General features: G+C 38.9%; 1 protein-coding gene across 5 annotated transcripts in view; it reads left to right on the top strand.

Moving 5' to 3' along the window:
- The window catches only part of RTTN (rotatin), a 182,900-nt gene that overhangs the window by 29,742 nt on the left and 126,454 nt on the right, over positions 1 to 26,704 (top strand). For 4 of the 5 annotated variants that reach the window (XM_075585445.1, XM_075585442.1, XM_075585446.1 and 1 more), the window contains 10 exons: positions 1,164 to 1,314; positions 1,427 to 1,592; positions 4,211 to 4,392; positions 5,298 to 5,413; positions 6,101 to 6,271; positions 8,475 to 8,684; positions 13,049 to 13,161; positions 15,765 to 15,891; positions 16,496 to 16,621; positions 24,412 to 24,528. In XM_075585445.1, the coding sequence (XP_075441560.1) occupies positions 1,164 to 1,314; positions 1,427 to 1,592; positions 4,211 to 4,392; positions 5,298 to 5,413; positions 6,101 to 6,271; positions 8,475 to 8,684; positions 13,049 to 13,161; positions 15,765 to 15,891; positions 16,496 to 16,621; positions 24,412 to 24,528 (1,479 nt within the window). The remainder of the gene's footprint in view (positions 1 to 1,163; positions 1,315 to 1,426; positions 1,593 to 4,210; positions 4,393 to 5,297; positions 5,414 to 6,100; positions 6,272 to 8,474; positions 8,685 to 13,048; positions 13,162 to 15,764; positions 15,892 to 16,495; positions 16,622 to 24,411; positions 24,529 to 26,704) is intronic. The other variant, XM_075585443.1, reaches the window with a different exon arrangement.

Raw genomic sequence — 26,704 nt, 5'->3', positions numbered from 1 at the left:
TCCTGCCTGCTTTAAATAAATGAGACATGTACGGTTTTAAGTAGAAGTGGAAGTTTTTAATCAAAAAAGACCTACCAAAAACTGCCAGCCAAGTAAACATGTGAACTCAGAACAACCATAAGTTCTGAAAAAAATATGGTGAGCAGAGATCCTCACCAGCTATTGGTTCAGCTCTACTCCCTCCCCCATCCCCATTCAGGATGCGTGACTAAATGTTCCCTTGTGGCTGCTTAGGCCCAACCATGCAGCTGGTACCCAGCGTTTTGCCACTTTTTGATTTGCGCAGTGAGGCCCCGATCCTACAGGAAGTCCCTACTTCTTTGCATTTTCCTGCATCTTTAAGCTTGCTGGTGTAGCATAAATGCTTCCTGTCTTTTATATGTCTAAGATTGAGATTTTGCCTATAAATGCTATATTGACATACCGTAAACCTATCCATTAGACATATACCAGTGATTCAGAAACTGTTTCTGCCTCGTTACCAGCTCCCCGGCCTATACACCCCATGTCTAACATTTCCCCCACCTACGATTTGCAATTTGATATTTGCAGGGGCCACCTGCGAGATTACCTGGCCATCCTACATCTACAATTTAGATGACATCAATGGTGCTCGCCTTTCCAAGACAACATATTTATGTCCTGGTGCAAATTTAAGTAAGGCTCAGGACATGTTGCACCTTATGGTTAAAACTGGTTTCATCTGTCAAAGTGTTACCACACCCTCCAAAAAAAATAACAGACTGCATTGTATTATTTTCGGAAGCAATATTTTCTTGCAACTAGTGTGTATGTATGTATGTGTATATGTATGTGTATATGTATATGGTTTTCTATGTTGTGTTTGATGTAGACTCATAATAAATTTGTATTTTGGTTACTACATTTGTCTGCATCTGATTTGCATTAATTATTAGATATATCTGAGTGCTTCTAATTGGGTTTCTTGTGTCTTTTTGTGTGGTATATATATATATCTATGTTTGCATTTTTTTCTTCACTGATCCCTGTGCACGCTACATAGATATTAGATCAATGCCATACACTCTCTTTTTCAGTATCACTTGCACGTTTTGTGTAGCTAGTGCATATTTTTTCTTATATAGTATGTATTCATATTTTTCTTTTTAATTTGCATCCTAAAGGTAATATATGTATTTCAGAGCCTTTTGTCTTTGCTGCGACTAGCATCTGAAAGAGATGGAGAACAGCATTTGGCATTCCAGTCGGTTTCCTGCCTGCATCAGTTATGCACTCTGCTCAGAAACAGACTCAATTTTCATAGGGACCCTGGATTTTTTAGTACTAAACAAGGTAAAATATTTGAAATTGAGTTTGCCGTTGGCTCTGTAATCATATCTTTTGTCTAATTTTGGAGTTTGGAAGAAGTTTAAATGTCCTGTGTCTCTTTTCTACCTTTTTCTAGAAGTAGTTTCCCAGAATTCTTCTCTCTCATACTACCAAGATGGTCGGGGGTCTTGTCCTTCTCGAAATCCCTCTCCTGGGAATGAAAGCCCTCGGCCCTCTGTGGTGGGGCGTACAAGTCACCGCCTTAGAGGAGATGGGCAAGATTGGGATGCTGCATCTTCAAGGTAATATATGAGAAGAGATAAGTGATTAGTTCGAGCACTGGGCTTTGTTCTAAATGGTAATAGATAAAAACTTAGTCCTGTGTAATCGGACATTTTAACAAAGTGGTGCTCTGCCACGACACACCTCTCTGTGCCATGAGACCCTTTACGACCCATTCACGAGAATGGGAAGGAAGGTGTCTTCTGGTGGCGAAAGGTGAGTTATGGAAAAGCAGTGCTTAGTAAATCATATACCTTTTAATATTTATCATATCTAAGACGTTTTTTGTTTCTCCTGCTTTATTTCTTTTAGTTCTTTATTTATAGAATCTGTAACTGCAAATGCCAGATAGGTTATGTATTCTTCCAATCAGCATTTTTCCTGGCAGTGAGAAGGAAGCCCAACCGCTTAGGAAGGATCACAGACCTTCAAAGAATAATAACCCACTTATGGGCAATGTTTTATATTTCATAATCTTTTCAGGTATTCTGTTCGGAACACACTCCTACCCCCAATAATGTTGCAAATAATGCAATTTAACAATGTTAATAATAGTTTCTTAATTTGTCATGTCTCAAAAATGAAATCGGGTTGCATGTTTTTTCTCTTTTGCGGGCCAAAACTGAATGAAAAACTCTTCCATGATAAATCAAGAAAAAAATCCTCAAAGGGTTTATAATATGAATGACTTTCTGGATTTATGCAGCATTGGGAACTAAATTGTGTTGCTGCTGCTTGCGAGTAGGGTCACAGCCAAGCAGCATTCCTGATAATTCTCTAAAATGTACCATTATGCATTGATATTGCAAAGAAGGTGCACTTCCCATGGAGATATAATACAATGACAATACTATGCATGTACACACTTGTTTCATAATTTAAAATGTTAAATGGTAAGATGTTTCCAAAAGCCTTACTTAAGGGGTTATAACAGATGCCAAACTAAAAATGCTGTAGTATTTTCAAACCGGCAGTGGTCCGGTCATTAGGCAATATTTATACATTAGCTATTATAGCATTTGCAATGTGGGCCATCTTATTTCAGACTGTTTAAGTTTGCTTAAAACGGATTTAGTTTATTCAGTTTAAATAAAATATTGTATGTAAAGCAAAGAAAAGGGCCCCAAGGGGCGCACTAGAACTCTTGCTCAGCCCAGCAATAGGGGATATACTGTAGGCAGGGCCGTCTTAACTGCATTATAGGCCCCCGGGCAAAGCAGTGGACTGGGCCCTGCCAACTCTCCGCTACACGTCGTAATTTTTCTCCTTCTGCCGAGTTAGCGGGAGATTTGAATGTTGAGGCGGGTGATCGGAAAATTAGTGTTAAATTCTGGTCTGTGCATAGATTAGCATGGGGCCCCTATGCTCGTGGGGCCCCAGGCCATCTGCCCAGCGTACCCGTGCGTTAAGACGGCACTGGATATAGGTGCTAGCATGGGTAATATAATGGCAGTAAGCAGAAAGGAGACAGAAAAAGCCTGTAAATTGTGCACACTAAAGAGAAAATATGAGGAATAATAAGGTCCTAAAAAATTACTTTTAATACGCAATTTAAATAAAATAGGTAGACATGACAAGTGAGCATATACAACAGACTTGTGTTGATATGATCCCATATACTTATAGAAGGGCAGGATATGCCAAAACTTGATAGTTTACACTAGGTCCCAAAGATTACGGGAAAGTTGGCTAAATGCCACAGTGAATATGGGAGTGGTTTGAACACACCATTAAGAAGTAGCAAAAGCTATTGTAAAAAAAGCCCTGTCTTATCCTGCCCTTCTTTAAGTATATGGGATAGTATCAACACACATCAGTTGTATATGTTCATTTGTCATGTCTACCCATTTTATTTACATTACGTATTAAAAGTAAATTTGTATGACCTTCTAATTCCTCATCTTTTCTCTGTAAGTGGGTAGCATTTACAGGGTTTTCTTACTCCTTTTTGCTTACTATGAATAAAATATCAACAAGTTTGGAGTTTACTATAAAGTATTTGCTTTTATTTTTAAGGTGATTCATAGCTTGAAAAATCATTTTTTTCCCCACCTGTTTGTAATGCTGAATTTCACTCTACCAACACCACAAATTAATATGAAATAACCTTGGATGGCTCATGGACCAAATGCATTTCTAGTGCTTGAATAAAAGTATACAAGACTTTAGACTTTCCAATATGCCTAATTATTTTAAGACCGTATTTATTAAATAGTTTCGTACTGTAATCACTGTTTCTATATTGGTGTAAATGTGCAGGTTATAGAATGTAACCTTCGAGTCTAGAACATCTTTTCAGTCTCTTTCCTGCCTTGTCAGATGAGTTGATCAATTCTGCCTTTGCATGGCAACCTCTATCAGTTGTTTTGAACTCTCTCCTTGGCGAAGCCCAAGCAGCCGACAAGCCAGGAATGTACTTGGGTGATCTACTAATTGAATATTGCTTGTCTGTTCCTAAAACATGGCCTGTCTAGTCTCCCCCAAGAAGTTGTTATAAGGGATGAGACACTGGAGTAGGGTCCTCGTGTCGCCGCAGACGTTGCGGCAGTGGCTATACTACCAGAGTTTAAGTTAAAATGTTTATATTTATGGTGTGATTGAAAATGTGTGTTCACGTGCATTGTGTTACTTTTTAAAGTGAGAACAGCACTCAAGCCCATGTAAACTCCAGGGCATCGCTTTTGTCCCCACTGGACATGGGGCGTTTAGATCTGGCAGAAATAGAAAATGAGGATACTTTAGAGATCCAGTTTCAGCAGCTCAGCCTTCCCCAGTTCTGCGTTTCACTTCTGGAGCATGCAACACCTCTGCTAAGATCAGGTAAGCAAGCGGAGAATGACTCTCTAATTCTGGTCCATACTTCTAAATACTTTGTCCGGTGCATGTCGATTTTAGAATAGTGGTTCATGTTGCCTGGTATAACAATAAATAAGATGACATTATGTATGCAAATATTAAAGAATAATAATATTTAGGCTCTTTTATTGGTCTTCAACCTGGGAAACGAAGGTTGCTTTGCATTTACGCTGAGAAGCTGGTGTATTCAGTTACATCCCTCATTAGTTGGCGCTCTGAGGTTAATGATCTCTCCCAGCATGATTTGTTATGTCTACTAGCGCGCACTATTTGACTCTAATGTGCATCCCAGTTCTTAAGCATGTCCATATTCTGTCAGAAAATTGTACTGTGTGAGTAATTTAAGATGTGCAAAAAAAAAAAAAAAAATGTAAATGTGAAAGGAAAATGTGTAAACGACTACTTGGTGTCCTCCTGTCCTTAAGGGTCATTTCAATAACATATTTTAGGCAGGTACTTTTACTATTATTTTCTTTGAATGCTGGCTGCTTTCCCCTTGAAATATAGTTAAATTGACATTCCAGCCTCATGCAAAAGGGGACATTTTGTATGGTAGAATAAAATACAACAATTTCGGTGTAGTCGGCCTCAGCTGTACAATATAAGCATAATTCAATTGGCATTTCATCATCCAATTAAATTATTTTCGATCGCATGTGCTACTTTAAAAGTTTTCAGTGGTGAGAGGTCTGCAGTGCATTCCTTTGTACCAAATTGGTTCAGTGAGTAATGGGAACGAATAAACGCTTGATCCTCTATTGATCTTTATACAAATCTTTAAAACGAAAAAAAAAAATATATATATTTTACAAGTTTGAGTGTTTTTCTTTAATTTTGCATTGATTTTGTTTTCATTACGGATTACATAGGCAGAAGGAAGCTGATTATGCTTGTTCTTGAGTTGCTTGGGGAAAATTTGCTACTGCTCAATGATGCCGTGTCAGAAAATGTCTGGGAAGATGACAGTCTTGTGGGGCAAGGACTGGTGAGATTGCATAATATGCAAAACTGATTGTTACTGTATACACTAATCAGAGAGGAACATATTGGGTGCTATCTCACAGTAAATGGTGTAGGCTGCTTTGAATGTGGATTTGTTGACCAGCAGTTCAAATGTAATATTACTGTAGCTGCATATTACATATTAAGTCCTCACTGATACAAGCATGCACAAAAAGCATTTATCTATACATTCTAGTAAAAAGGGCCTATCCAGCAGTGCACATTGCCATGGAAACCACAGAAGGCAAACAAAAAGACAATGTCAATAACGTCTTTATCTCTGAATTTTTTAAAAGGTTATGCATGTGCAACAAAGCTGCAAAATAATATGAACTTAAATATAAATGATTTTGGGAGAGGATTGCGTTAGTGAACACAGATGCTATAAATGCCAGCTTTTTATAGAATTTTAAAACCTATTTCAATAATGTACTGAACAATCTCTTCACAAATGATATCCCTATTGTGTGTGTGTGTTTGTGTGTGTGTGTTTGTGTGTGTGTGTGTGTGTGTGTATATATATATATATATATATGTACCACAGAACGGTATCATCTATTTATTTTTTGATGATATATATATATATATATATATATATATATATATATATATATATATATATACACACTCACACACGTACATACATACATTATTTTTATTTTTTTTGCAGAGAAGCAAACTCCTTTTTGTCTTGGATACACTTGGGGAAACTATATCGTATCATAAAAGTAACAACAGTTCTGAGCAGCCTGACTCTTCTCTTGTGAACCATAGAATGGCATTTATCAGCATCTCTCTTTTTACAATGCGACTGCTGCAAACACTTCTCCCTGTGGAAAAGGTAAGAGATGAAGAACAATCAAGACGCAGGAAGCTTTAAGTATGTTACCCAACATAGTGTTGGTTGATTTTAAGATCCTAGTTTGGCCACAGCAGTATTCGTCTCTCAATTGCTAAATTCAGCTGGAGAAGCAATATAATCTATTGTTGGCCTCAATTTGCAGCTGGGTATGGTTTATCACTGTTCCATTATTTATCTCTAAATTACTTCTTGTGATTTTTTTTTTTAAGTACAGAAATGGGCATCATGTACATGTACTGTGAATTCTATAACATATTCCTGGCATCACTTGTATTTTATTACAGTAAATTCTTACTTTCTCATCTTAGTAGAGCTTGCTATTTGATCAGCAAGATTATAAACAATCTTATATTACAGAATTGTAATCAAAGTATTATTTTCTGGTATTCTACACACATTTTCACTACAGTTTTATGTGCAGCTGCTAAATAGTCAGTCGTTTGCACAAATTCAGATTTTATTACACACGCAGCACAGCACTATCCAATTTTTACGTCTAAAAAACATTGCTCATTCTAAAAATATGTACTTGGCTACGTGATTCTTTTTAATTAAAGATACATTTCCACACAGGACTGAAGGGACAAGTATAATGTTACAACATTCTTATTAAAATGTATTTAAGCAGCAAAGCAAAAGCATGTGAGATCTTATATTGTTTTTATTTTTTTGTAATTGATATGTTCTGTAGCATTAGATAATACTTTCTGTATTATTATTATTCCACTCTTAATGCCATTTTTAATGAGTTTTAAAGCATCCTTGCATTTCTATTGCAGGTTTTAGCCCACCTCCCAAGCAATGCAAGATCTTTTGCAACACTTTTCTGTGTGATAATTTGTTGCCAATGTTTCCAGCAGTTTGAGCTGTAAACTGTAACAATAGATAATATTACCGTTGTAATATCAGGATACATTGTAGCTGCTGAGATACTGACTGAATGATTGATTGAAACTGAAAGGCAGCCATTATGTTAGGCACACAATCAGGATTGTTTTTTTACAGATTTATGACAGGAGCACCAAACGATTGCCAGCTTAGGTAAGAATATAGAATTATACATTGTCACAAGCTTTAAATATACAAATAAGACAAAAAAGGAAAAAAAAATATTTCACTTGCAAGCAGGATCCAGATATTCTGAAATCTAGGTGTACCTGTGATAACATTGTTTGTAATGTTTTTCATGTATGTTATAAAGCAGATCAGTGTATGCAACATTTATGAAATGTATTATGATCATTAATGTAACATAGAACAATACCTGTCCAAATTTTAATTTGCCGTTTTAAAAAGTACTATCACAACATGTAAATATTCAAGCTTTCTAATGTGAAATTGTTATCGTTCACAGGCTTCTACTGCCCTCTGCCTGTTCTTAAATTGTGTGCAGCTTGCTCATAACTACGTTATAATTGTGTTAAGCCAGTTTAGTCGTATATGCCTGTGTTCAGGATCACAACACATATAGCAACATAAGTACAATTAACCCTTTAAAAATGTTACCATTATTTTTTGCTTTCCCCCTGCACCCCCCACCCACCCCCCCCCCTCTAGTTAATCTAGCAAAATACCCTAATAGTCAACATCATCTTATGAACCAGTCATTTTGTTTGGTATATGTATATTGGATTTTGGTTTTATCTTTTTATTTCTACTCCAAAACCAAAGGGATTAGCAAGTAATTAAGTTTTCAAGAGCAACTGAGAAAATATAATCTTTTAAAGGGATTGAGCTTCACTCCAGCAATGTAAAAATAATGAAGGTAGAATGGATTGGTTGATATTCAGCTCATATGCTTAGTCATTGAAAATACATACTGTGCTAAGCACATTAAGTCACAAAAGTGACTCCCTTTAGTGAGTTTGATTTCTGGAGACATTACAGTATAGCTAAAAATTACAGTCAGCATTGGCGCTATTCATAGGAAGCTGACAAATCTACTGAACAAGCCTCTCCAAATTGGTCCTTTAGGGAACAGGATTTTATGTTTCTGTGTCTCTCAATGAAATATTTAAATATTTTCACTGTAGACAATTTTGTTTGTTACTTAATCTGGGATTAACATTGATTTCAGGCACAAAATAATAATAATAAAAAAGACCTGGTTAATACCTTTGAGATTCAGTGTATATAACAGTGTACTTGTTATATTTGTTTTTCTCTTTTTTTATATCTTAAGGCAGATGACGTTCTCCCAGAGAGCTTGATTAATGCCTTGTTTCAGCTATCGCTCGAGCTGCCGTTTCGTATTGCATATCCCAGTGTTCATGAATCTGTTATAGCTTTTATGGAACAGCTGAATTCTGAGAACTATGGAGTTTATAAACAAGCCTCAGAGATGGTCTATTCAATTGAATGTACAATCACCTTTATGACATATACCAAAGAGGTATGCCTGCAGTACTAGCATTGTTCTGTTGTTGTTATTATTAGCATTCATTGATGGAGATTGGCAACATTTTGTATAATTCAAAATAATAATGTAAAGAAAGATAGATTTCAAGTTTACTAACGTAATTTGTAAAACGCCCACAATTTGTAAAACACCCCAAATGTATGTTATGTATTGGTAAGTGCTGTTCTCTGAAGGGTGTGTGTGTGTGTGTCTATATATATATATATATATATATATATATATATATAATCTATAGATATAGATATAGATATATATATATGTGTCTATATATGTGTGTGTATATATATATATATATATATATATATATATATATATATATATATATATATATATGACACACATATATATATATATATATATATATATATATATGACACACATATATATATATATATATATATATATATATATATATATATATATATATATATATATATATATATATATATATAGACACATATATATATATATATAGACACATATATATATATATAGACACATATATAGACACACACAAAGCACCACCCACACATGCTCAAGCACCACCCTGAGGAAGGTCCCACGAGGACTGAAACGTTGGTCATGTTTGTGCTATGTTTATTTTTGAATACAAGTTTTCTTACCCTTGAGTGCTGACTTGTGTCTGCTCCTGCTGGAGTGGATTACTTTTCTCTTGCTATTGGTATAGGACATGCACCGCAAACTGTTTATGGTATTGGGAGTGCCGGCTGCCTCATTTGTTATATATATATTCCACCCAAAATAATAATGACTGTACTGTATAGTAAAAAACAAGTCCATACATACAAGTCCAGAGGGCAAGCTCTCCCCAGATAGAAGATTTGTTATAGTCCACTCATCAGCATTTCGGCTTGCTATGGAGCCTTTATCATCATGAGAGAGACCTACCATAGAAAGCCGAAATGCTGATGAGTGGGCTATAATAAATCTTCCATCTGCGGAGTGTATGTCCCCTGGGCTTTTTATTGTATGTATGTATGTGCAGAGGATGAACTAGGTCAGCGCTGAGCAAACTTTTTCAGCTGCGGCCCCCTTCCTGTGAGCCACAGCGTTCGCGCCCCCCCCCCCTCTCCCCAGAAGGCACGGCTTCAAATGACGTTGCGGGTCACGTGACCAACCACATCATTTGACACGCGTTGCCATGGCGACGTGTGCCATCACATGACCCCGCGGCGTCATTTGATGCCGCGTTGCCATGGCGACGTGCCGCCGAAGACCCGGCTGCCAGTAGGTTAGTGAGGTTACAGAGGCCTCGCCTCCCCCGGCATTAAATTAAATGCCTGGGGGAATTGTGCAGGACCTCTGTAACAACCCGTGCCCCCTCCCTGCAAATTCTCGCGCCCCCCAGTTTGCGCACCGCTGAACTAGGTAACAAGTTAGGAAAATATATTGTATTGAAACAAATGCATAAAATACACAATCTTACGGATGTTATAAACTATCAAATAGGGGATCTATGTGTACAAACAGTTGCTGGAATGGTGGGGAGGGGAGTGGGGGATAAATGGGAAAAATGCGTGAAGGCTAGGGGGAATGCCGTGATTGCAAAAACTGAACAGAGCTGGTGAGAGAGTAATGGGGGCAACGTTTCGGGGCTGGATGCCCATTCCCACAGACCCCCAAGAGATGGACCTGTAGTACATCCCTTTATACCTTACTACATTAGTCTCCTTCCGGTCAGAATAAAATGGTGTAAACTACCACCAAAATAATACAACGTCAGGATGTACTACCAAAGACAGTGAAATCAAGAAATAAAAATAAAATACCAACTCTTGACAGCTACAGTATATCAATGTGGGCACCAGTGTTTATAACAATCATATACCAGAATACCAGAATAATAAGACAACCATTGTTTCCAACTTAAATACGGTGAAGCGCTATGTATATTAATGGCGCTATATAAATAAAGACATACATACAAATAGATGTGCCTGCACACTTCAAGCTAAAGGTCCCAATGCAAACAGATCAAGAGCAGAGTAATCATATGAACAGTGTTTAATGTGGCTAAGCCTATGGAAAATGTCCCAATGAATAGGGAGAGAGTGCAATGAAGCAAAAATCATGAAGGTTCCAAAAATGCAGATTAACTCAGAGAATGATACGTATCGCTCGATCAGTGCTGCAGTCTCACAGGCGGCACCAGAGTCTAGACTGCAGCACTGATAGAGCGATGCTTGATCCTTTGCGGAGTACGGTCCTTTTTAGGTAACAAGTTCCACCAACTGCGCCTCCTCCATCCATTTCTTTCTCCCTCCCCTCAGCTAAAAGTCCTAATTTCCCTTTCCCTACCTTCTGGGTTGGACTGCTGGAACGGGCTCTGCCATCTCCGTCCGCCGACCCGACCTGTTCCTCTAGGGGGGTGTGTTTCTCTCTTTCTCTCACTCTCTTTCTCTCTCTCTTTCTCTCTCTCTCTTTCTCTCATTCTCTTTCTCTCATTCTCTTTCTCTCTCTCATTCTCTCTCCCTCTCTCTTTCTCTTATATCTTATATCTTGACATCTACTAAATTGACTCCAACTCCATTTTTAGTACTGCACGTCAATTACAAGTTATTCCCCACTTAACTTTTATTTTCCATCCTTGTTTTACACCATTACATTAGCAGACGCTTAGTGGAATATAGAGGGTACACAATATGATGACTTCATTTTCTTTCCTTTAGCTGCATCAAATGTAAGAAACTTGAAAAAAAATTATGATTCTAGATTCTTAACAGCTTGTATATAGCAGCATTTACAGTAGTAATGCACAAAAATATGACTAATAGAAACAATCATTGACAAACATTTTATTAAATGTACATAAACACACCCTGCAATGCCTCACATTGCATCAAATAAGCATTAGCTAATTGTCATATGGATGCAAATAGGGCAGAATTTAAAAGTACCTTGCTTCATTTGTCCCTGTTCAATATGGGAAAAAAGAAAAAGTGCTGGAAAAAGCGCTTAAATATAATGCATAAAATATATATATTAACAAACACACAGAACCCCAGCAAGCTCTTTTTGGGAACCCCTGAGCCCCCACAAAATATATATGTATAAGTGTCAAAAAGGAGAGCTATTGAGCGTGGCAAATGTATACTAACTAATTTATTAAAATATAAAATGGGCACAAAATATCCATAAAAAGAAGGTTCTCTGTTGAAGGTGATCTGGTGGTTAAAACCAGAATCCTACTTACAACAGGGCAAGTTAAAGCTCACGTGTGAAGACGGGGACAGGAAATAGACTCGGGAACAGAAGGGGCAAGCCAATTTACAGGCAAGGACCTAGTTTAATATACTGCCAAAACAACACTCAATACATAAAAAAGAAACAAGCAAGGCATTAGGGGCAGGTGAGGGAAAGTATACAAAGGCAAAGAAGGGACAGCAAAGGGAGGTTTATAAATACAAGCATAAGCAGAGGACAGGGGCAGAGAGGTTCTGAAATCAGGGCAGGAGGTACTGGAGAGATGATCTGAACTCAAGACAGGAACACAGCATAACCAAGGGTTCTCCCCATGCAGGGGAACTGCAGACACAGCGAGAGTCACAGACTATGCCAAGGATATCCCTGACAGCTCCTTTTTATATTGAATAGGGACCATTGATAGACATGCATATACTGTTCCCTACTTCGCTTGATCGTAGAGGAAACCCACTGCTGGACGTTTCCGTGCTGTCACGTGGAGCATTCCCTTGACATCACGGAGGCATTCTGATTATATTGCTATCATAGTTAAAATCAGCGCAAACTTGGGGTTGCAGAGGTCCCGCACCCTTGGGGTGAGGCCTCTGTAACGTCCTTTACCTGCTGCCTGTCGGGTCGTCGGCGACGCGTCACCAGGGCAACACGGCGTCAAATTACGCAATGATGTCATGCTTTGCTATGACAATGCGCGTCAAATGATGCTGCGGGATCATGTGACGTCACATGACCCGTGATGCCATTTGATGCCGGCTTCTAAGCCAGGGGGGGGGGCGCGAATGCTGGGGCTCCCAGGCAGGGGGGGCGCACTCGAAAAACTTTGCGTACCCCTTGTTAAATTGACTCTATGACTACATTTACAATAATACCCTCAATTTTATAATGGAAGTGGTGGATAAGATCTCACTGGTTACTTCCATATGAAAGAAATAAAACGGTCTAAAAACGCCTTAATTGTATAAGGCACACATTCAACCTCTACTGCAGTACTGCGTTTAATACCAATTTGCAGAAGCATGTGTTTGCCTGCCGTCCACTAAGTTCTAGACTGTCCTTTACTAATGTGTACTAAATAGTCTACTTAATTTACAATGTGACATTTTTTTGTCTTTTAGGGAGAACAGGCCTTTATGGAATTGGTGGAACTGTCTGAAAAGGCCCTCACTAGCCTTCCTTATCACCAGCACTTCCCTTTGGTTCGAAAATTCATCCGCATTTGCTCAGACATGTAATTAATCTTGTTGATGTTTTCCGATAATAAGTAGCAGATCTAATTTTCATTAGTTCGGAAGTCAGGAGATAGATTAGAATATTCACACCACAGTTAGCAGTATCATTGCCAGAAATTGCCTTCTTAATAAATTACATGGGCAACACATTGTAATGGGGAAATATGCATTATGGATATATGTTAAGGGTTCATTCATATTGAATAGATTAATTAAAACCCGTTCCGCTTATTCGTTATGCTTATTTCCACACTGCTTGATGACTAGAAGACTTTCTGCTGCAAAATAACATCTAATTACACCTGAAGCCAGCAGGGGTCAGGCAATAACAGTTAAAGGAAGAGTAGCATTTATCTTACCGGTTTCTTCCATTGCTTCATTCCTGTAGTTTTAGTGACCTTGCCAGATTTTCTCAGAGTTCTAAGAGCTGTTTTTCTTGGTGTTTTTTTGGTAATGACCGTGTGTATGCTCCACTGTCCTGCCTAAACATGGTGACTTTTGCTTCCAGAATTACGCTATTAGATTTTCTAATAAGAAACTGAACATAAATACTATGTGACCACAAGTTCACACCATGTGTTGTCACCTTGGTGACTTTATGATGGAAACACAACCACTCTTGGAAGACATAGGGCCAATTAAGTCTGTTAACATTGCTTTGTATTTCACAAAATATATTGCTTTGCAGTGATAAAAAAAAAAAAATTCAGTTCTTTTAGTTCAATTTGCACATGCCAGGATTGAGGCAGATGCTTGAAATAGTGCTAGATATCTCTAGAGTTATAAATATTGTATCTTCATAGGGTAAAGTTATCCAAAGTTAACAAAATAATTTTCTGTTGTGGTTCCAGTTGTCTGTAAGGCTGCAATTATACTTACGGCGACGGCGCACAGCGCCATCACAAGTACTTGAAGTCCGTCGCAGGTGCCCATAGTGGGTGCGACCACGCTCCGCAGCAAAATGGCGACAAAAATCGCTGAAGTCAGTGAATTTTTGTTTTGGTGTGAGGCCACCGCGTGACGTTAGCGTCACATCAAGCGGTTCACCCAATAATGGCGAACTGTCACCCTCCCGAGGTCTCCTGCACATCAGTGCAACAATCGCTATAGCGACGTGTGACGTGAGTGGTCGTGTGCACGTCGCTGCTACTATAAGCGCGACGTAAGTGATTTAGAATTCCCCTGAGATATATTTGGTAATTTAAGATTTTTAAGTCCTATTTTCTCATATTTTGTCCTTCCGTAGCTCAAAAAGATTCGTACATGTTATATTTAGGATAGAATATTGTGCCTGGGGTTCTGCAACAGCATAATACATTTTCAAGTGGTTTTGCAGCTTTTAAAGAGTAGAAAATTACTTATCTAGACACCTTCACAGCAAGGCAAATGAAGAAAATGTGAGATAAATATCGCATTTGGTCCAGTTATAATCACACTCTTCAGAGCTTAGTGAAGCGTGTACACATACTAAATTCGGTGTAAAATGCTAATTTGCTTGTAAATTTGCACATTTGAGAACTCCCCTCATCAAAGCCAGTGGGCCGTTTCTTCCCTGCTCCTTCGCAGTGATGCTGGTTTCACCAGTTTTATTGAATTTTTTTCGTACACCCACTTGGATTTTATTGAATAATAATAATAATAGCATGTTCTTGTATAGCGCTGCTAGTTTTACGTAGCGCTTTACAGAGACATTTTGCAGGCACAGGTCCCCGTGGAGCTTACAATCTATGTTTTGGTGCCTGGGGCACCGGTAGATAAAGTGACTTGCCCAAGGTCACAAGGAGCCAACACCAGGAATTGAACCAGGCTCCCCTGCTTCAAACTCAGTGCCAGTCAGTGTCTTTTCTCACTGAGCCACTCCTTCTCCCTATTGAATGTGTTCCATAGGTTTGTTGAGTATTGCTGTCATTTTGTATACTCTCTTTTTTGTAATACAAGGTATACAGTAATTGCATCTTGTTTTAATATGTGGATTAGATTAGTTATACTGTATGGGAACCATTTCTTTATTGGTGCATTAACACTACTAACAGGGTTGCAATTCTCAAAGCATTGTGGTGTAAAGCACTGCAAGTCCCCAAATTTATAAGTGTTTAGTGTCCTCGAAATGTCACTTAGCTAAATTAGATCATCCTTAAGGTTTTATTAGCATTGGTATTTAAAAAAAAAATAAGCTGTTATATTTCATAATTCAAATATCTTGTGTTTGTATTGCATACCTAGCAAAATAAGATACAAAAAGAAATCCAGTATCTTGACAAATACTTTTTTATTGAATTTCTGATGCAACTTGAATAAAAAGATTTGCTGACAGTTTTGGGGCATGCGGCATTAACATTGGTTTTTACGTGCCACTGTTGGAAGTACCTGGTTGAAGTCGTCATAATTAACACTCTCCCTTAAATAATTTCCATTCATTAACAGACCAGTTATTCTTCTGAAATCCCTCCACTAGTTCAGAGTTGCAGTGTATTGTTAAGCAATGCTGAGCATGCTCCTGGACTCAGGGTACAGCAATTAAGCACCAGTTCATATTTTGTGATTATATAAACAATCATTGACACTTCAACTTTATCCTATTTTTTATTTATTTCACAACCAGATATAAGTCTGCACAGAGTGACCCTGTGCTCCTGGAAGAGAGTCAGAAGGTGCTCCTGCGCATGATATCCCATCCGGTGACAACAGTGAAAGTTGAAGCTTATAAATGTTGTCTCGAAACTATTAAGGTGAGCAAACCAAAGCTTACTTTCAACAGTTGGCAGAGGGTCCCCGGAGTTTCCTTCATGCGGTTCAGGTCGTAGGACCCCCTGCTTTTGAACCATGGAAACTATTTTACAAATGTTACGTGACCCTGGGAAGCAACACTCCTTTAATGTAGAGGTTTTCCCTAACAGAAGCCTCACCTGCTCATGATTACCAGTAAAATCCAGTCAATATTTGCATATCTTTTACTTTTCTCTACTTTATTTGCCATTTAAATACTGAACTAGTAAAGAGGTTTAGTATTCTTAGTACCACGTTTCCCAAGGACCATAACATGATCCTGAATAATTTAATTCATGTAAACTTCTTTCTGTGTAATATTAAACTGATGTCAAGATTTGCTTGAATTATATTATACTATGTAATACTTATCATTAATTAGAACTTTTTTTATAATGGTTTTTAAGTTCTGCACATATCAGAATCTCCCTCTCACAAATCTGTCTAGTTATAGCTATTTCATGCATCTATGTTTAATAAAGTGAACATGTAACCTATAAATAAGTATAGTTGCACTGGAAAAAAAATAAATGCCATTTAATCGTCTTTACCACTTTTTGGTTTCAGGATTCCTTGGGAATTCATAATGCCACCAAGCCTGTATCCTCGATCTGTCATGCAGTACATTTTCTTCTCCAACCAAGGGTGCTCTATGAAATATCCACGTTTGGCCTTCAAGACTCAAACAATGAGGTACTTATTGCTTTTTAGACGTCTGAATTACGTTAGTGTGGGGTTTACAATTTTGCACGGTTCTTGTATCCATAAAGAAACAAAGCTAATTTTCTGTATAATGTCTAAGCTTTTAAAGTCAAATTACATCTACCCTGGTCTCAAACATATAAGGCCATCATTGAGATCACAAGTTGCAAGTTGAATGAATTGAGATCAAACCTATTACATGTTATGTTGTTTGAGTGCATCTTGCGTGCGTAAAAAGCTTTCGCTATGTTACACCTGTCTGAAAATACTGGAAAGTGTCTTTATTTTTTATGTATTTGCATATTGCTAGAATACGTTTTCCATCCAAGAAATAATTTCAATGAAACATTCAACAAAAAATACATTCTTTAAAACATCAATGAACTATTTGATCAAATGGTATTTGTAAACATATTATATGCACCCTATAACTGTAAAGTTTACATTTACATTTTTTACTTTTTGATTGTTGCTTTGGTACAGTGTTGTTTGCCTTAGACTTACCTGTGTTTTGCTGATTTATCACTTTCGTTCAGTGGTGGACATATTGCATCCCAAGAGGTGCATGTAGCTACAAATAGTTTTACACGAATATCACAGATCTGTAAAAAGTGTATCTTATGACTTCTAATGCAGTTTCAAGTTTTTATATTCTTGGAAGCTTTCTAAGTGGCAGTATCTGTTCCAGTTGCGATAAATATATTGAAATTAATAGGCTTATTGCCCTTGTTTAGTAAATTACCTTGTATAATTGAAATTAATCTACAGTTGTCACGGGAGACCAGGCAATTTATACCTTTTTAACCAGGATCATTCACTGAGCAAAACAAGGTAATGAAATAAATTGAAGTTTATTCGCACAAATTCGCTTACACACAATGGAACACAAAATACAGACAAAAAGACACTCTTACTTTGAGACTGGGGTAAAAAAATAGACTTTCCCAGGTACAGGGAACTCTAAATAAGAGTTTTGCCCTGACTGGGACCTAGCCCGGAATCTCCTGATACCATAATTGGCGTTCCACACGCCACCGCTTCCTTCTCTTCTAAGAACTTGGATGTCTTGACCACGAGTTATCCCAAATCTCATGGAACTCGAAACGGCCTCAAATCCCAGCTACGACCGCTACGTTTGATTTTAATAAGTTGGCCACAAAAAGCTGGATTCAGAATCTGGCAGGAAAGCTTTCCTGGCTTGAAATCGAAGCCGGTTGCTCTGATTTTTGCACAAGAGCAACTTTGAAAAGCCCGCCCACGCTCTTACTACAGGGAATCTCCAATCTGATTGGTTCACCGGTTCTTTATAGTATTCTGAGTTGAAACTCAGCAGCCAATCATAGCATGGTAACTTTCTCAGCAGCCAATCAGAGCGAAGCTAGTATGAAAAACCGGGTCAGCAGGAAATATGAAATTGCCAAGGGACATGCCAAGTTTGCCACCTCTGTCCCTGGCTATCTCAATGCCACCCATTGGGTCAGGCTCCACTAGGTCTGGCAGAGCAAATGGCAGCTTGGACGACTGCCATTTGTTCCCCGGATCTGGGTACACCTTCCCTGCCATCCAAGTGCTTTTCACACCACCTGTATCCTCTGGTTATTTTGAACTCAGATGTCCAGCAGACTTAGTGACGTCTATGGGTTAGCCCTGGCAGCCTGCCTGGACATCAGATACAAAAATCCCAAGCACATACAGTACTTTACAGTATCTTACAGTGTATTAATAAAATATAGTTTTATTACATCCCAAGTCTCTGGGTATGGGGAATAGAATAGAAAGATGTACTTTTATTCCTATCGGCCTTTATTCCCCACACACTATCTCTTGGACTTGGCCTGGACTCTTGAGAGTCCCCTCACAACCTTATAGATGGTTGGAGCACCCACAAACCCAATACAGGTTCTGGGCTACCTGGGCACTAACTGTGGTAACCCCCTTAACCTAGGGATCCCCTCAGCTACAGGAACACTTATTCATCCCTGTGCCCCATTCACCTTTCTGGACTATGCTGAAACAGGGAACCCTAGTGGTGAGTCGTGTTAGTGTTTTCAAGGGGAGATATTGCTGGGACAATGTGCCTACGTGTATCCGAGAATCGGGCATGATTCCCTGGTTCATTTTTAGGGGAACTGACAACTCCAACCCCAACCTTCTAGGCACATTCTGACAACAATTAATCTGCAAAACCCCCCTTGAAACTCATGCCCTAGCAATCCCTGCTCGCTGGCATGCCTGGAAAGGTAAAAACACATAAAAAACTTTGTATTACAGAAGCTACATTGAAACAGTACAATGTTACTGGGCTCAAGAGCTAACTCTCTTGAACCCTTATACACGGATCAGGAGTAATCAAAACGGGCTTAACCTTTATTTGAGAGCCTGGTTACCCCCTACCGTCACAACAGTTAACATACATATCTCATTTTGCTTGTGGCTATGGTATAGGGGCTCATGTAGACCATAACTATGTGACCCTCCTTGCCCGGCTCTAAAGAAGTTCACATCAAATTGACTATATACATGGCAGTTCTCGGTGTCTCTTACCTGTTCAGGGTGCTGGGTCGGTGCAGGCTCGGCCTCGATATGCAGATAAAATAAGGATGGGCGCTAGGAATTTTTATAGTACAAAAAGAGCTCTATTCAATATCCATTTATAAGGCTCTCCATCCAAGGACATATTTAATTTTTGACATTGTGGCAAATCATAAAGTTACTTTGTGCTTCTTCCCCTTGGAGCTCTCACTACTACGCTAGGAAGGTACTTATGCTTGTTTCCCTTAGCAATCTCCTACATAGTGTCAATATTGCCCCATCTCAAGTGGACCCCTGTTGGGAATACACTCTGCTTTCTGGGATCAGTATCCCATTACTGCGTGCTGCATACCTCGTCCATGTGTATTGGATCGGGAGTTTTCCAAAGACATTAAGGTGGGGCTGATCTGATTATGCTCCGGAGCTACTACTCTGAGAACTCCTGCTAATAAGCACATGCTCACTCCTCTTCCTGCATGAGAACAATCTTCGGCCTTTACTATATGCGCTAATGAGATGGGGCACGTTCCTTAACTGAAAACGATACACAGGGATAGGACACTCCAAATACATAGCTATACACTTAAACATATTTATAGGACTCACTGTGAGGCCCTCTGCCAGAACTCTGAGAAACCTACTTCTAGAACCTTACGTATAGCTGTATATACCCTTCTATCTCCCTATGGTGACATCACTGGTCAGAAGACATACAAGGGAGTGGCAATCCCCTGTGCACAGTCATCCTACATCACATGATGGGGAGTGCAATATCAGTGATCCCACCCGGTTAACCCATTAAGGCTGTAAACCACTTACATTAATTAGTAGACCCCAGAGGAGGGCTACAACTATATTTGATCTCTTCACCTGCAGTTTAGGTTGCTGCCACTGCATTAGCTGGTTCTGTACAAATGGTGAATACTTTTTTGTAGCTTTAGATTACTTTTTGATGCATACATTTGAAACCTGAACACCTACTTGTATGTCTATACCGTTTTGTTTACGAGATGCAATATGGCTTTGGTGTTAAAAAAAGTGGGAAATGCCCTGCTGTCTACAGAAACGACCAACAATTTCTGGTCTGTATAACTATGCGTCACAAGCTGCATGTCTTTTAAAGCCATATTTGTGAATGTTGCATTCAGCAGTATTTTATCCTTTAACTTACATAGTTACATAGTAGATGAGGTTCAAAAAAAGGGGTATGTCCAATCAAGTTCAACTTATGCTAAATTTAGACGACAGATACTTTTATCCTGTACCCGTACCTGTAGTACAGTATGTTGATCCAGAGGAAGGCAAATAAAAAAAAACAGTGAAATATCATCTAATGATATCTCATAAGGGGAAAAATAAATTCCCTCCTGACTCCAAATATTGGAAATCCGATTACTCCCTGGATCAACATCCTTCCCATGTTTACTTATTTGGTATATCCCTCTATAACTTTCCTTTCTAAAAAGATGTCAATATCTATTGTATTTGCCATTACAGTCTCCGGGGGTAATGAATTCCACATTGTAACTGCCCTTTCTGTAAAAAAATTTTTTCTTTGTTGCTGGTGAATTCTTTTTTCCTCCAACCTTAAGGGATAACCCTGTGTCATTTGTACAGCCCTTAGGATAAATAGTTATTTTGAAAGCTCCTTGTATTGTCCCAGAATATATTTGTATATAGTTATCAAATCCCCTCTTTAGATGCCTGTTTTCTACAGTAATGTAAATAAATCTAATTTAGCTAGCCTCTCCTCATAAAATAGATTATCCATCCCCTTTATTAATTTGGTGACTCTTCTCTGCACTTTTTCTTGTCCATAATGTCTTTTTTATGGAGTGGTACCCAGAAGTGTACTCCATATTCTAGGTGTGGTCTTACTAATGCTTTATAGAGGGGCATCATTGGGTTTACTTCCCTTCCACCCATTCCCCGTTTAATGCAAGATAAGATCTTGTTTGCCTTTTCAGGTACTGCATGACTTTGGTTAAGCCTGCTGTTTACAAGTACTCCTAAATCCTTCTCCATCAAGGACTCTCCTAATTTATCCCCATTTAATGTGTAAATTTCCTGTTTATTCTTGCTTCCCAAATGCATAACCTTACATTTATCTGTATTAAACTTCATTTGCCATTTACCTGCCCACGTTTCCAGTCTCTCCAAGTCTTTCTGCAAAGAAATTACATCCTGCTCTGATTTTACTAGCTTAAACAATTTGGAGACTTTGCTCTCTATGCCAACCTCAAGGTCATTAATAAACAAGTTAAAAAGCAGGCGCCCCAGTACCAATCCTTGAGGTACTCCACTCATAACTTGAGCCTAACCTAAAAAAGTTCCATTAACGACAACTCTGTTTATCCTTCAACCAGTTTTGAATCCAGGTGCAAATATTTTTACTGAGTCCAATTTTCTTTATTTTGTACACCAACCTCTTTTGTGGAACAATATCAAAAACCTTTGCAAAATGTAAGTAGACAACATCAACTGCATTACACTAGTCTAAATTCCTACTTGCGTCCTCGAAGAAATGAATAAGTTTAGTTTGTCACGACCTATCCTTCACAAATCCATGCTGACTATTACTAATAATTTTGTTTTCCATTAAGTATTCCTGAATATTATCCCATACTAAACCTTCAAGTAGTTTCCCTACTAATGTTTTTAGGCTTACAGTTCTGTAATTTCCCAGTAGTGATCGAGCTCCCTTTTTAAATATAGGCACCACATATGCTTTATGCCAATCTTGTGGTACTGAGCCTGTGGAAATGGAGTCCTTGAATATTAAATGTAATGGTTTGGCTATTGCTGAGCTTAATTCCTTGAGAACTCTTGGATGTATGCCATTAGGGCCAGGTGCCTTATTCACTTTAATTTTATCAAGCTGCCTATGAACTTCTTCCTCAGTTAACCAATTGTTTGATAATATAGAGCAGCGGTGCGCAAACTGGGGGGCGCGAGACTGCCGGCGGGGGGGCGCGGGGTTTACAGAGGCCCTGCACGCTTCCCGAAGGCACTTAAATTAAGTGCCGGGGGAGCTGCAGGGGCTCTGTAAACCTTCACTTACCTAGGCTCCGGCGGCTTCCTTCCTGCATCGCCATGGCAACGCGGCGTCAAAATGACGCCGCGAGGTCATGTGACGTCACGTTGATATGGCAACGTGACGTCATGACACCGGAACGCAGGTGAGTGGGGGTTAGAGGGGGCGCGCTAATTTGATTGCCCTTTTACTACTTTTGTTATATTCCTTATAATTCTGATATGATGCCTCTGTCCCTTCTGACTTTAAGAATCTAAATGCCTGCCTCTTCTTTTCCATTTCCTCCTCTGCCTGTTTATTTAGCCATATTGGTTTAAACCTGTTTCTTTTATACTTATTACCTAGGGGTATACATTGACAAGTGTGCTTTTCTATCAGTGTTTTAAAGACTGCACTTTTATCTTCCACATTTTACCTTGCAAAAACATCATCCCAATTGATTCCTTATAGATAATTCCTCAGTTTTTAAAAATCTGCCTTTCAAAAATGTTAAGTCTTTGTTGAACCCATCCAATATGGTTTTTGATGATTTCTTTCAAATGAGACCATGTTATGTTCATCGTTTTCCATATGTTCCCCTACTTAAATATTTATTATGACTTCTACATTGTTTGATATTACCAAATCCAGTAATGCCCCTCTCCTGGTTGGTTCCTCACTAATTTGGGTCATGTCATTGTGTTTAAGCACCCCCAAAACCTGTTTCCTTTTGTTGTAATGCAGAATGATGAGAAAACAGAGCACTACTCATGGTAGTGCTCAGTTTTTTCATCATTCTACATTAATCTCTACAACGGAAGCACACTTAAGCCCGGGCCATAGAGGTGTGGGGAGAGCGGAGGCGCGCTAACGCTGAGGCTCGCCTGCTTCAGTCAGCGCGATTGCACGGACTTGCAGGCGAGCCAGAGTGAGCCGGGGGGGAGGTGGTTGGAGGCGGGGCAGTGACATCGCTGGGCCAATCGCCCGCGACGCACTGACGTCAATGTCACAGCACCGACGTCACGGCGCCGTGACGTTGACGCTGCTGAAGGCTGATTGGATGTTTTCAGCCGACAGCGCGCTGAAAAACAGCTTGGCGCTCGGCTGAAAACTCCAAAGCCTGAGCACGCCTGCGGACGCTCGCGTGAGCCCCCTCTCAAGGTATCCTCATTGAGGATGCAGGGGCTCAGCGCTGAGCGTCCGTACGCCTCAGCGCTGCCTGTCCATCTATGGACGCAGCCTTAGGATCTTTGGAGCAAGGGATTTTTGTTTTGGATACTGCACTACTGTAGCGAGTCCATGTGACAACGTTATCCCCTTCATCAGTATTAAGGTATGATTGGAGTGTTTATATATGCTACGGTTTCTGGACTGTCTTTATGATATACCTCCACACTTACGGTTTGGAAGGCTACCAGACGAATATGCTACACTGCCTACCTAATCCTTTATTCATTGCTCACGTGCCAAGATCTGTTATATGGGAACATTGCTTTTTTATTCTGTTTTTGGTCTTTTGTTGTAATGCTAATCCCATTGCCCCAGTCTTTCTGGATAATTTAAATCACCTATTATGCAAACATGACCTACTTTTGATGCCTTCTCCACTTGCAAAAGTAGTTTGGCTTCCTCTATCTCGCAGCTATTTGGTGGTTTATATTTTCATCAATCTCTTCACATCCATCTTCCCTTATAATAGGTTTTAGATGAGGTTTAACATATAAACATACTCCACCTCCTCTTCTATTTACTCGATCCTTCCGAAAAAGGGAATAACACTCTAAATTAACTGCCCTGTCATGAATTTCATCCCACCATGTTTCAGTAATGCCTGTGATATCATACTGCTCCCTCGTAGCTATTAATTCAAGCTCCCCCATTTTTTCTGTCAGGCTTCTTGCATTAGCAAGCATGCATTTCAGTTTTTTTCTAGTCTGTATTATTATGTTATCTGCTCTTGCCTTTCTACTCCATTTATATTTAGTGTTTAGAAGTTTTCTAGTATTATCTATATTTAATATGGGTGTCTTCTTGCTTGACAAACTCCCTCTTGCTGCCATTCTACCTCCATGTCCCTTTGCTATTTCTCAATTCCTAGCTATTCTATTTAGTTCATTATCTGTTTCTTGTCCACCCCTGCCCCCCTTCGTACATAAATGTGTAAAGTGAGAGACAGTGAAAATAAATACATTTTGATAATGCATTTTTATATCTTCTGAAAAATGTTTTTACACAGATATGTTCTGCTGCAAAGGCCATTCTGACATATTTACTTCAAGGACGCCTTGTGATGACAACATCATCTTGGAACAAATTTATTGAGGCACTTTGCCCAGTCATTCCAGTTTTACAGGTAACTCCATGTTTTATCTTTTTGGTTGTGTATTCAGTTTGCCAATTAAAATGGTGACCTGTTTCCCCAACACCATTGTATTTATTTTTCTCTTGAACTATGTTATCTGCCTTAACAATTTGACCGGGAGGACCCCAGTTCGCAAAGAACAGAACTGCTTTGCCTTGCCACTTTATAAGAATAAAAGTGGCACTGGGCATGAAGTGCTAATAGTTCAGCCAATGAAGTGAGAGACTATTGGGAGTACAGCATGGTTTTGTAATTATTTATTTATACACATGTGAATCGTGCTTCTCTGCATTATTAATAGCTCCCAGTTTTAATCAAAATCGAATTACAATTGGGAATCCTTTTTAAATAAAACAAATACACAAGTAAAGCGAGTGCTCTGTGGGGATAATCATTTTTTTCAAACAAACCCTACTCCACTTTTCCCTTTGATTTATTCACACAAAAAAAATATGTGGGATTTGGCAATCTTCAAATTCGGAAATGTTTGAGATCCACTTGTGTTTAAAGGAAAACAGCTCTCTTAAAGCAGCAATCACTGCAAAGAAGCCTTTTTATTAGTTTTACTCCTATAATAGTATTTTGACCCCTGAGCATGTGCTGCTCAATTTTGTACTTTTAGTATTACTGTATGTTAAAAATCATGTTTTCTCAATCTACGGTGTCTGAGGTTACCATGCTCACCTTTAGGCTGCTCTGGGCTCTGAGAGCTCCAATTTAGTTTACTGGACACCTAATATTTCAAATACGAAACATCAGAATTTACAAAGAATAACGTCACTGAAAAGCTCAAGAAGGGATCTCTTTAAAAAAAAAAAAGCTTGTCAATCACAGCAGAGCTTTAATAGCTAAACCATATCTGGTGGTATTGTAACATTGTACAAGTGAGGTCTATTTGAATGTGTATGTATAAATCAAGTGTGTTTCCTTGTCCTCTTTGACCATGCGTCTCATGCAAACACTGTACATGTTGACCCATATTTTTAAGTGGGGCTACGCCATCAAACAGCACCTGTAGACATCTCGCCGCCTATTCAAGTGAAGGTGTCTTCCAGCGCTGGCATACGTCTTAAAGAATAGCATTGCTTGGTACATTTTGGTAATTCCGTTTTAATTATAAATATTTTTCTAATTGCCATTTTTCCATTTTAAGTCATGTAAGGTTGATTATTTCCCACAAACCAGCATAAAATGCAATTTTCAGATTTAATACCTCAAACATAAAAACATTGCTCTTTAAAAAAAAAATTCAAAAAGGAATTAAGCTATTTAATGTGTTTCCTTTGTAATATAAAAAAAATTGATTCAAAAACTTTAAAGCTGATTTTTGCTAGAATAAGTAAAAAAGGAAAAAATCAGACTAAACAAAACTGCCAACAGTGCTCAACACTATAGATGGAGTTTGGTTTACTTCATTTTATACAGTAAGGCCCCACTAATAAGCGGGTTCCGTTCTGAGGACCCGCCGTAAAGCGAAAATCGTCGGAAAGTGGAACCGGCGATTTTTGTTAGGTGTGCATGCGCAGACCGGCAATGCGCCGTTCTGCGCATGTGCGACAGAAGGAAACCCCTCCATGCCGCGCATGCGCGACCCCCGGACCGGCCTGTTCTGCGCATGTGCGACCCCGGCCGGCCCGTTCTGTGCATGCGGCAAAATGGCGGCCCCCTTCTCGGCACCGCTGTATCGGCGGATCGCCGAAAAGCGGGGCCCGGCTGTACTGCAATTCTAAATGTATGCAAATCTATGTAAACTTAATGTGATGAAAATAAAATTGCTGACACTTGGTAAATGATATGTGGTGTGTGTTACTGCATCAATACGACTCTGCGTGAGTGCTAAGCTCTAGTGCACGTTTGGAAAACACAGCTTTTTTTTTTTTTTTTTTTTTTTTTTAATCCACTCTATTTAAATCGGAACACACTGTAGCCACAGCAAGGTCTTATTGTAAAAAAAAGTACTGTATATTTCTTCTGCTTTACACGGCACCACAGAACTGTGGGTTTTGGCTTCTCCATCTAGGTAGGATAGAAGGATGATTTCCTGGAGGTGTGGCTATATAATGTTTCTTCCCTTCTTCCTGGACAGTATAATCTGAGCGATATATAAAATACACTAACGAACAACAGAGGATAACACAAATAAACACTCAATGAATTGGAAATGTGT

This window comes from Ascaphus truei, chromosome 2 (genome assembly GCF_040206685.1).
Source record: "Ascaphus truei isolate aAscTru1 chromosome 2, aAscTru1.hap1, whole genome shotgun sequence".
Classification (NCBI taxonomy): domain Eukaryota; kingdom Metazoa; phylum Chordata; class Amphibia; order Anura; family Ascaphidae; genus Ascaphus; species Ascaphus truei.
This window is presented reverse-complemented; position numbering and strand designations above follow the sequence as displayed.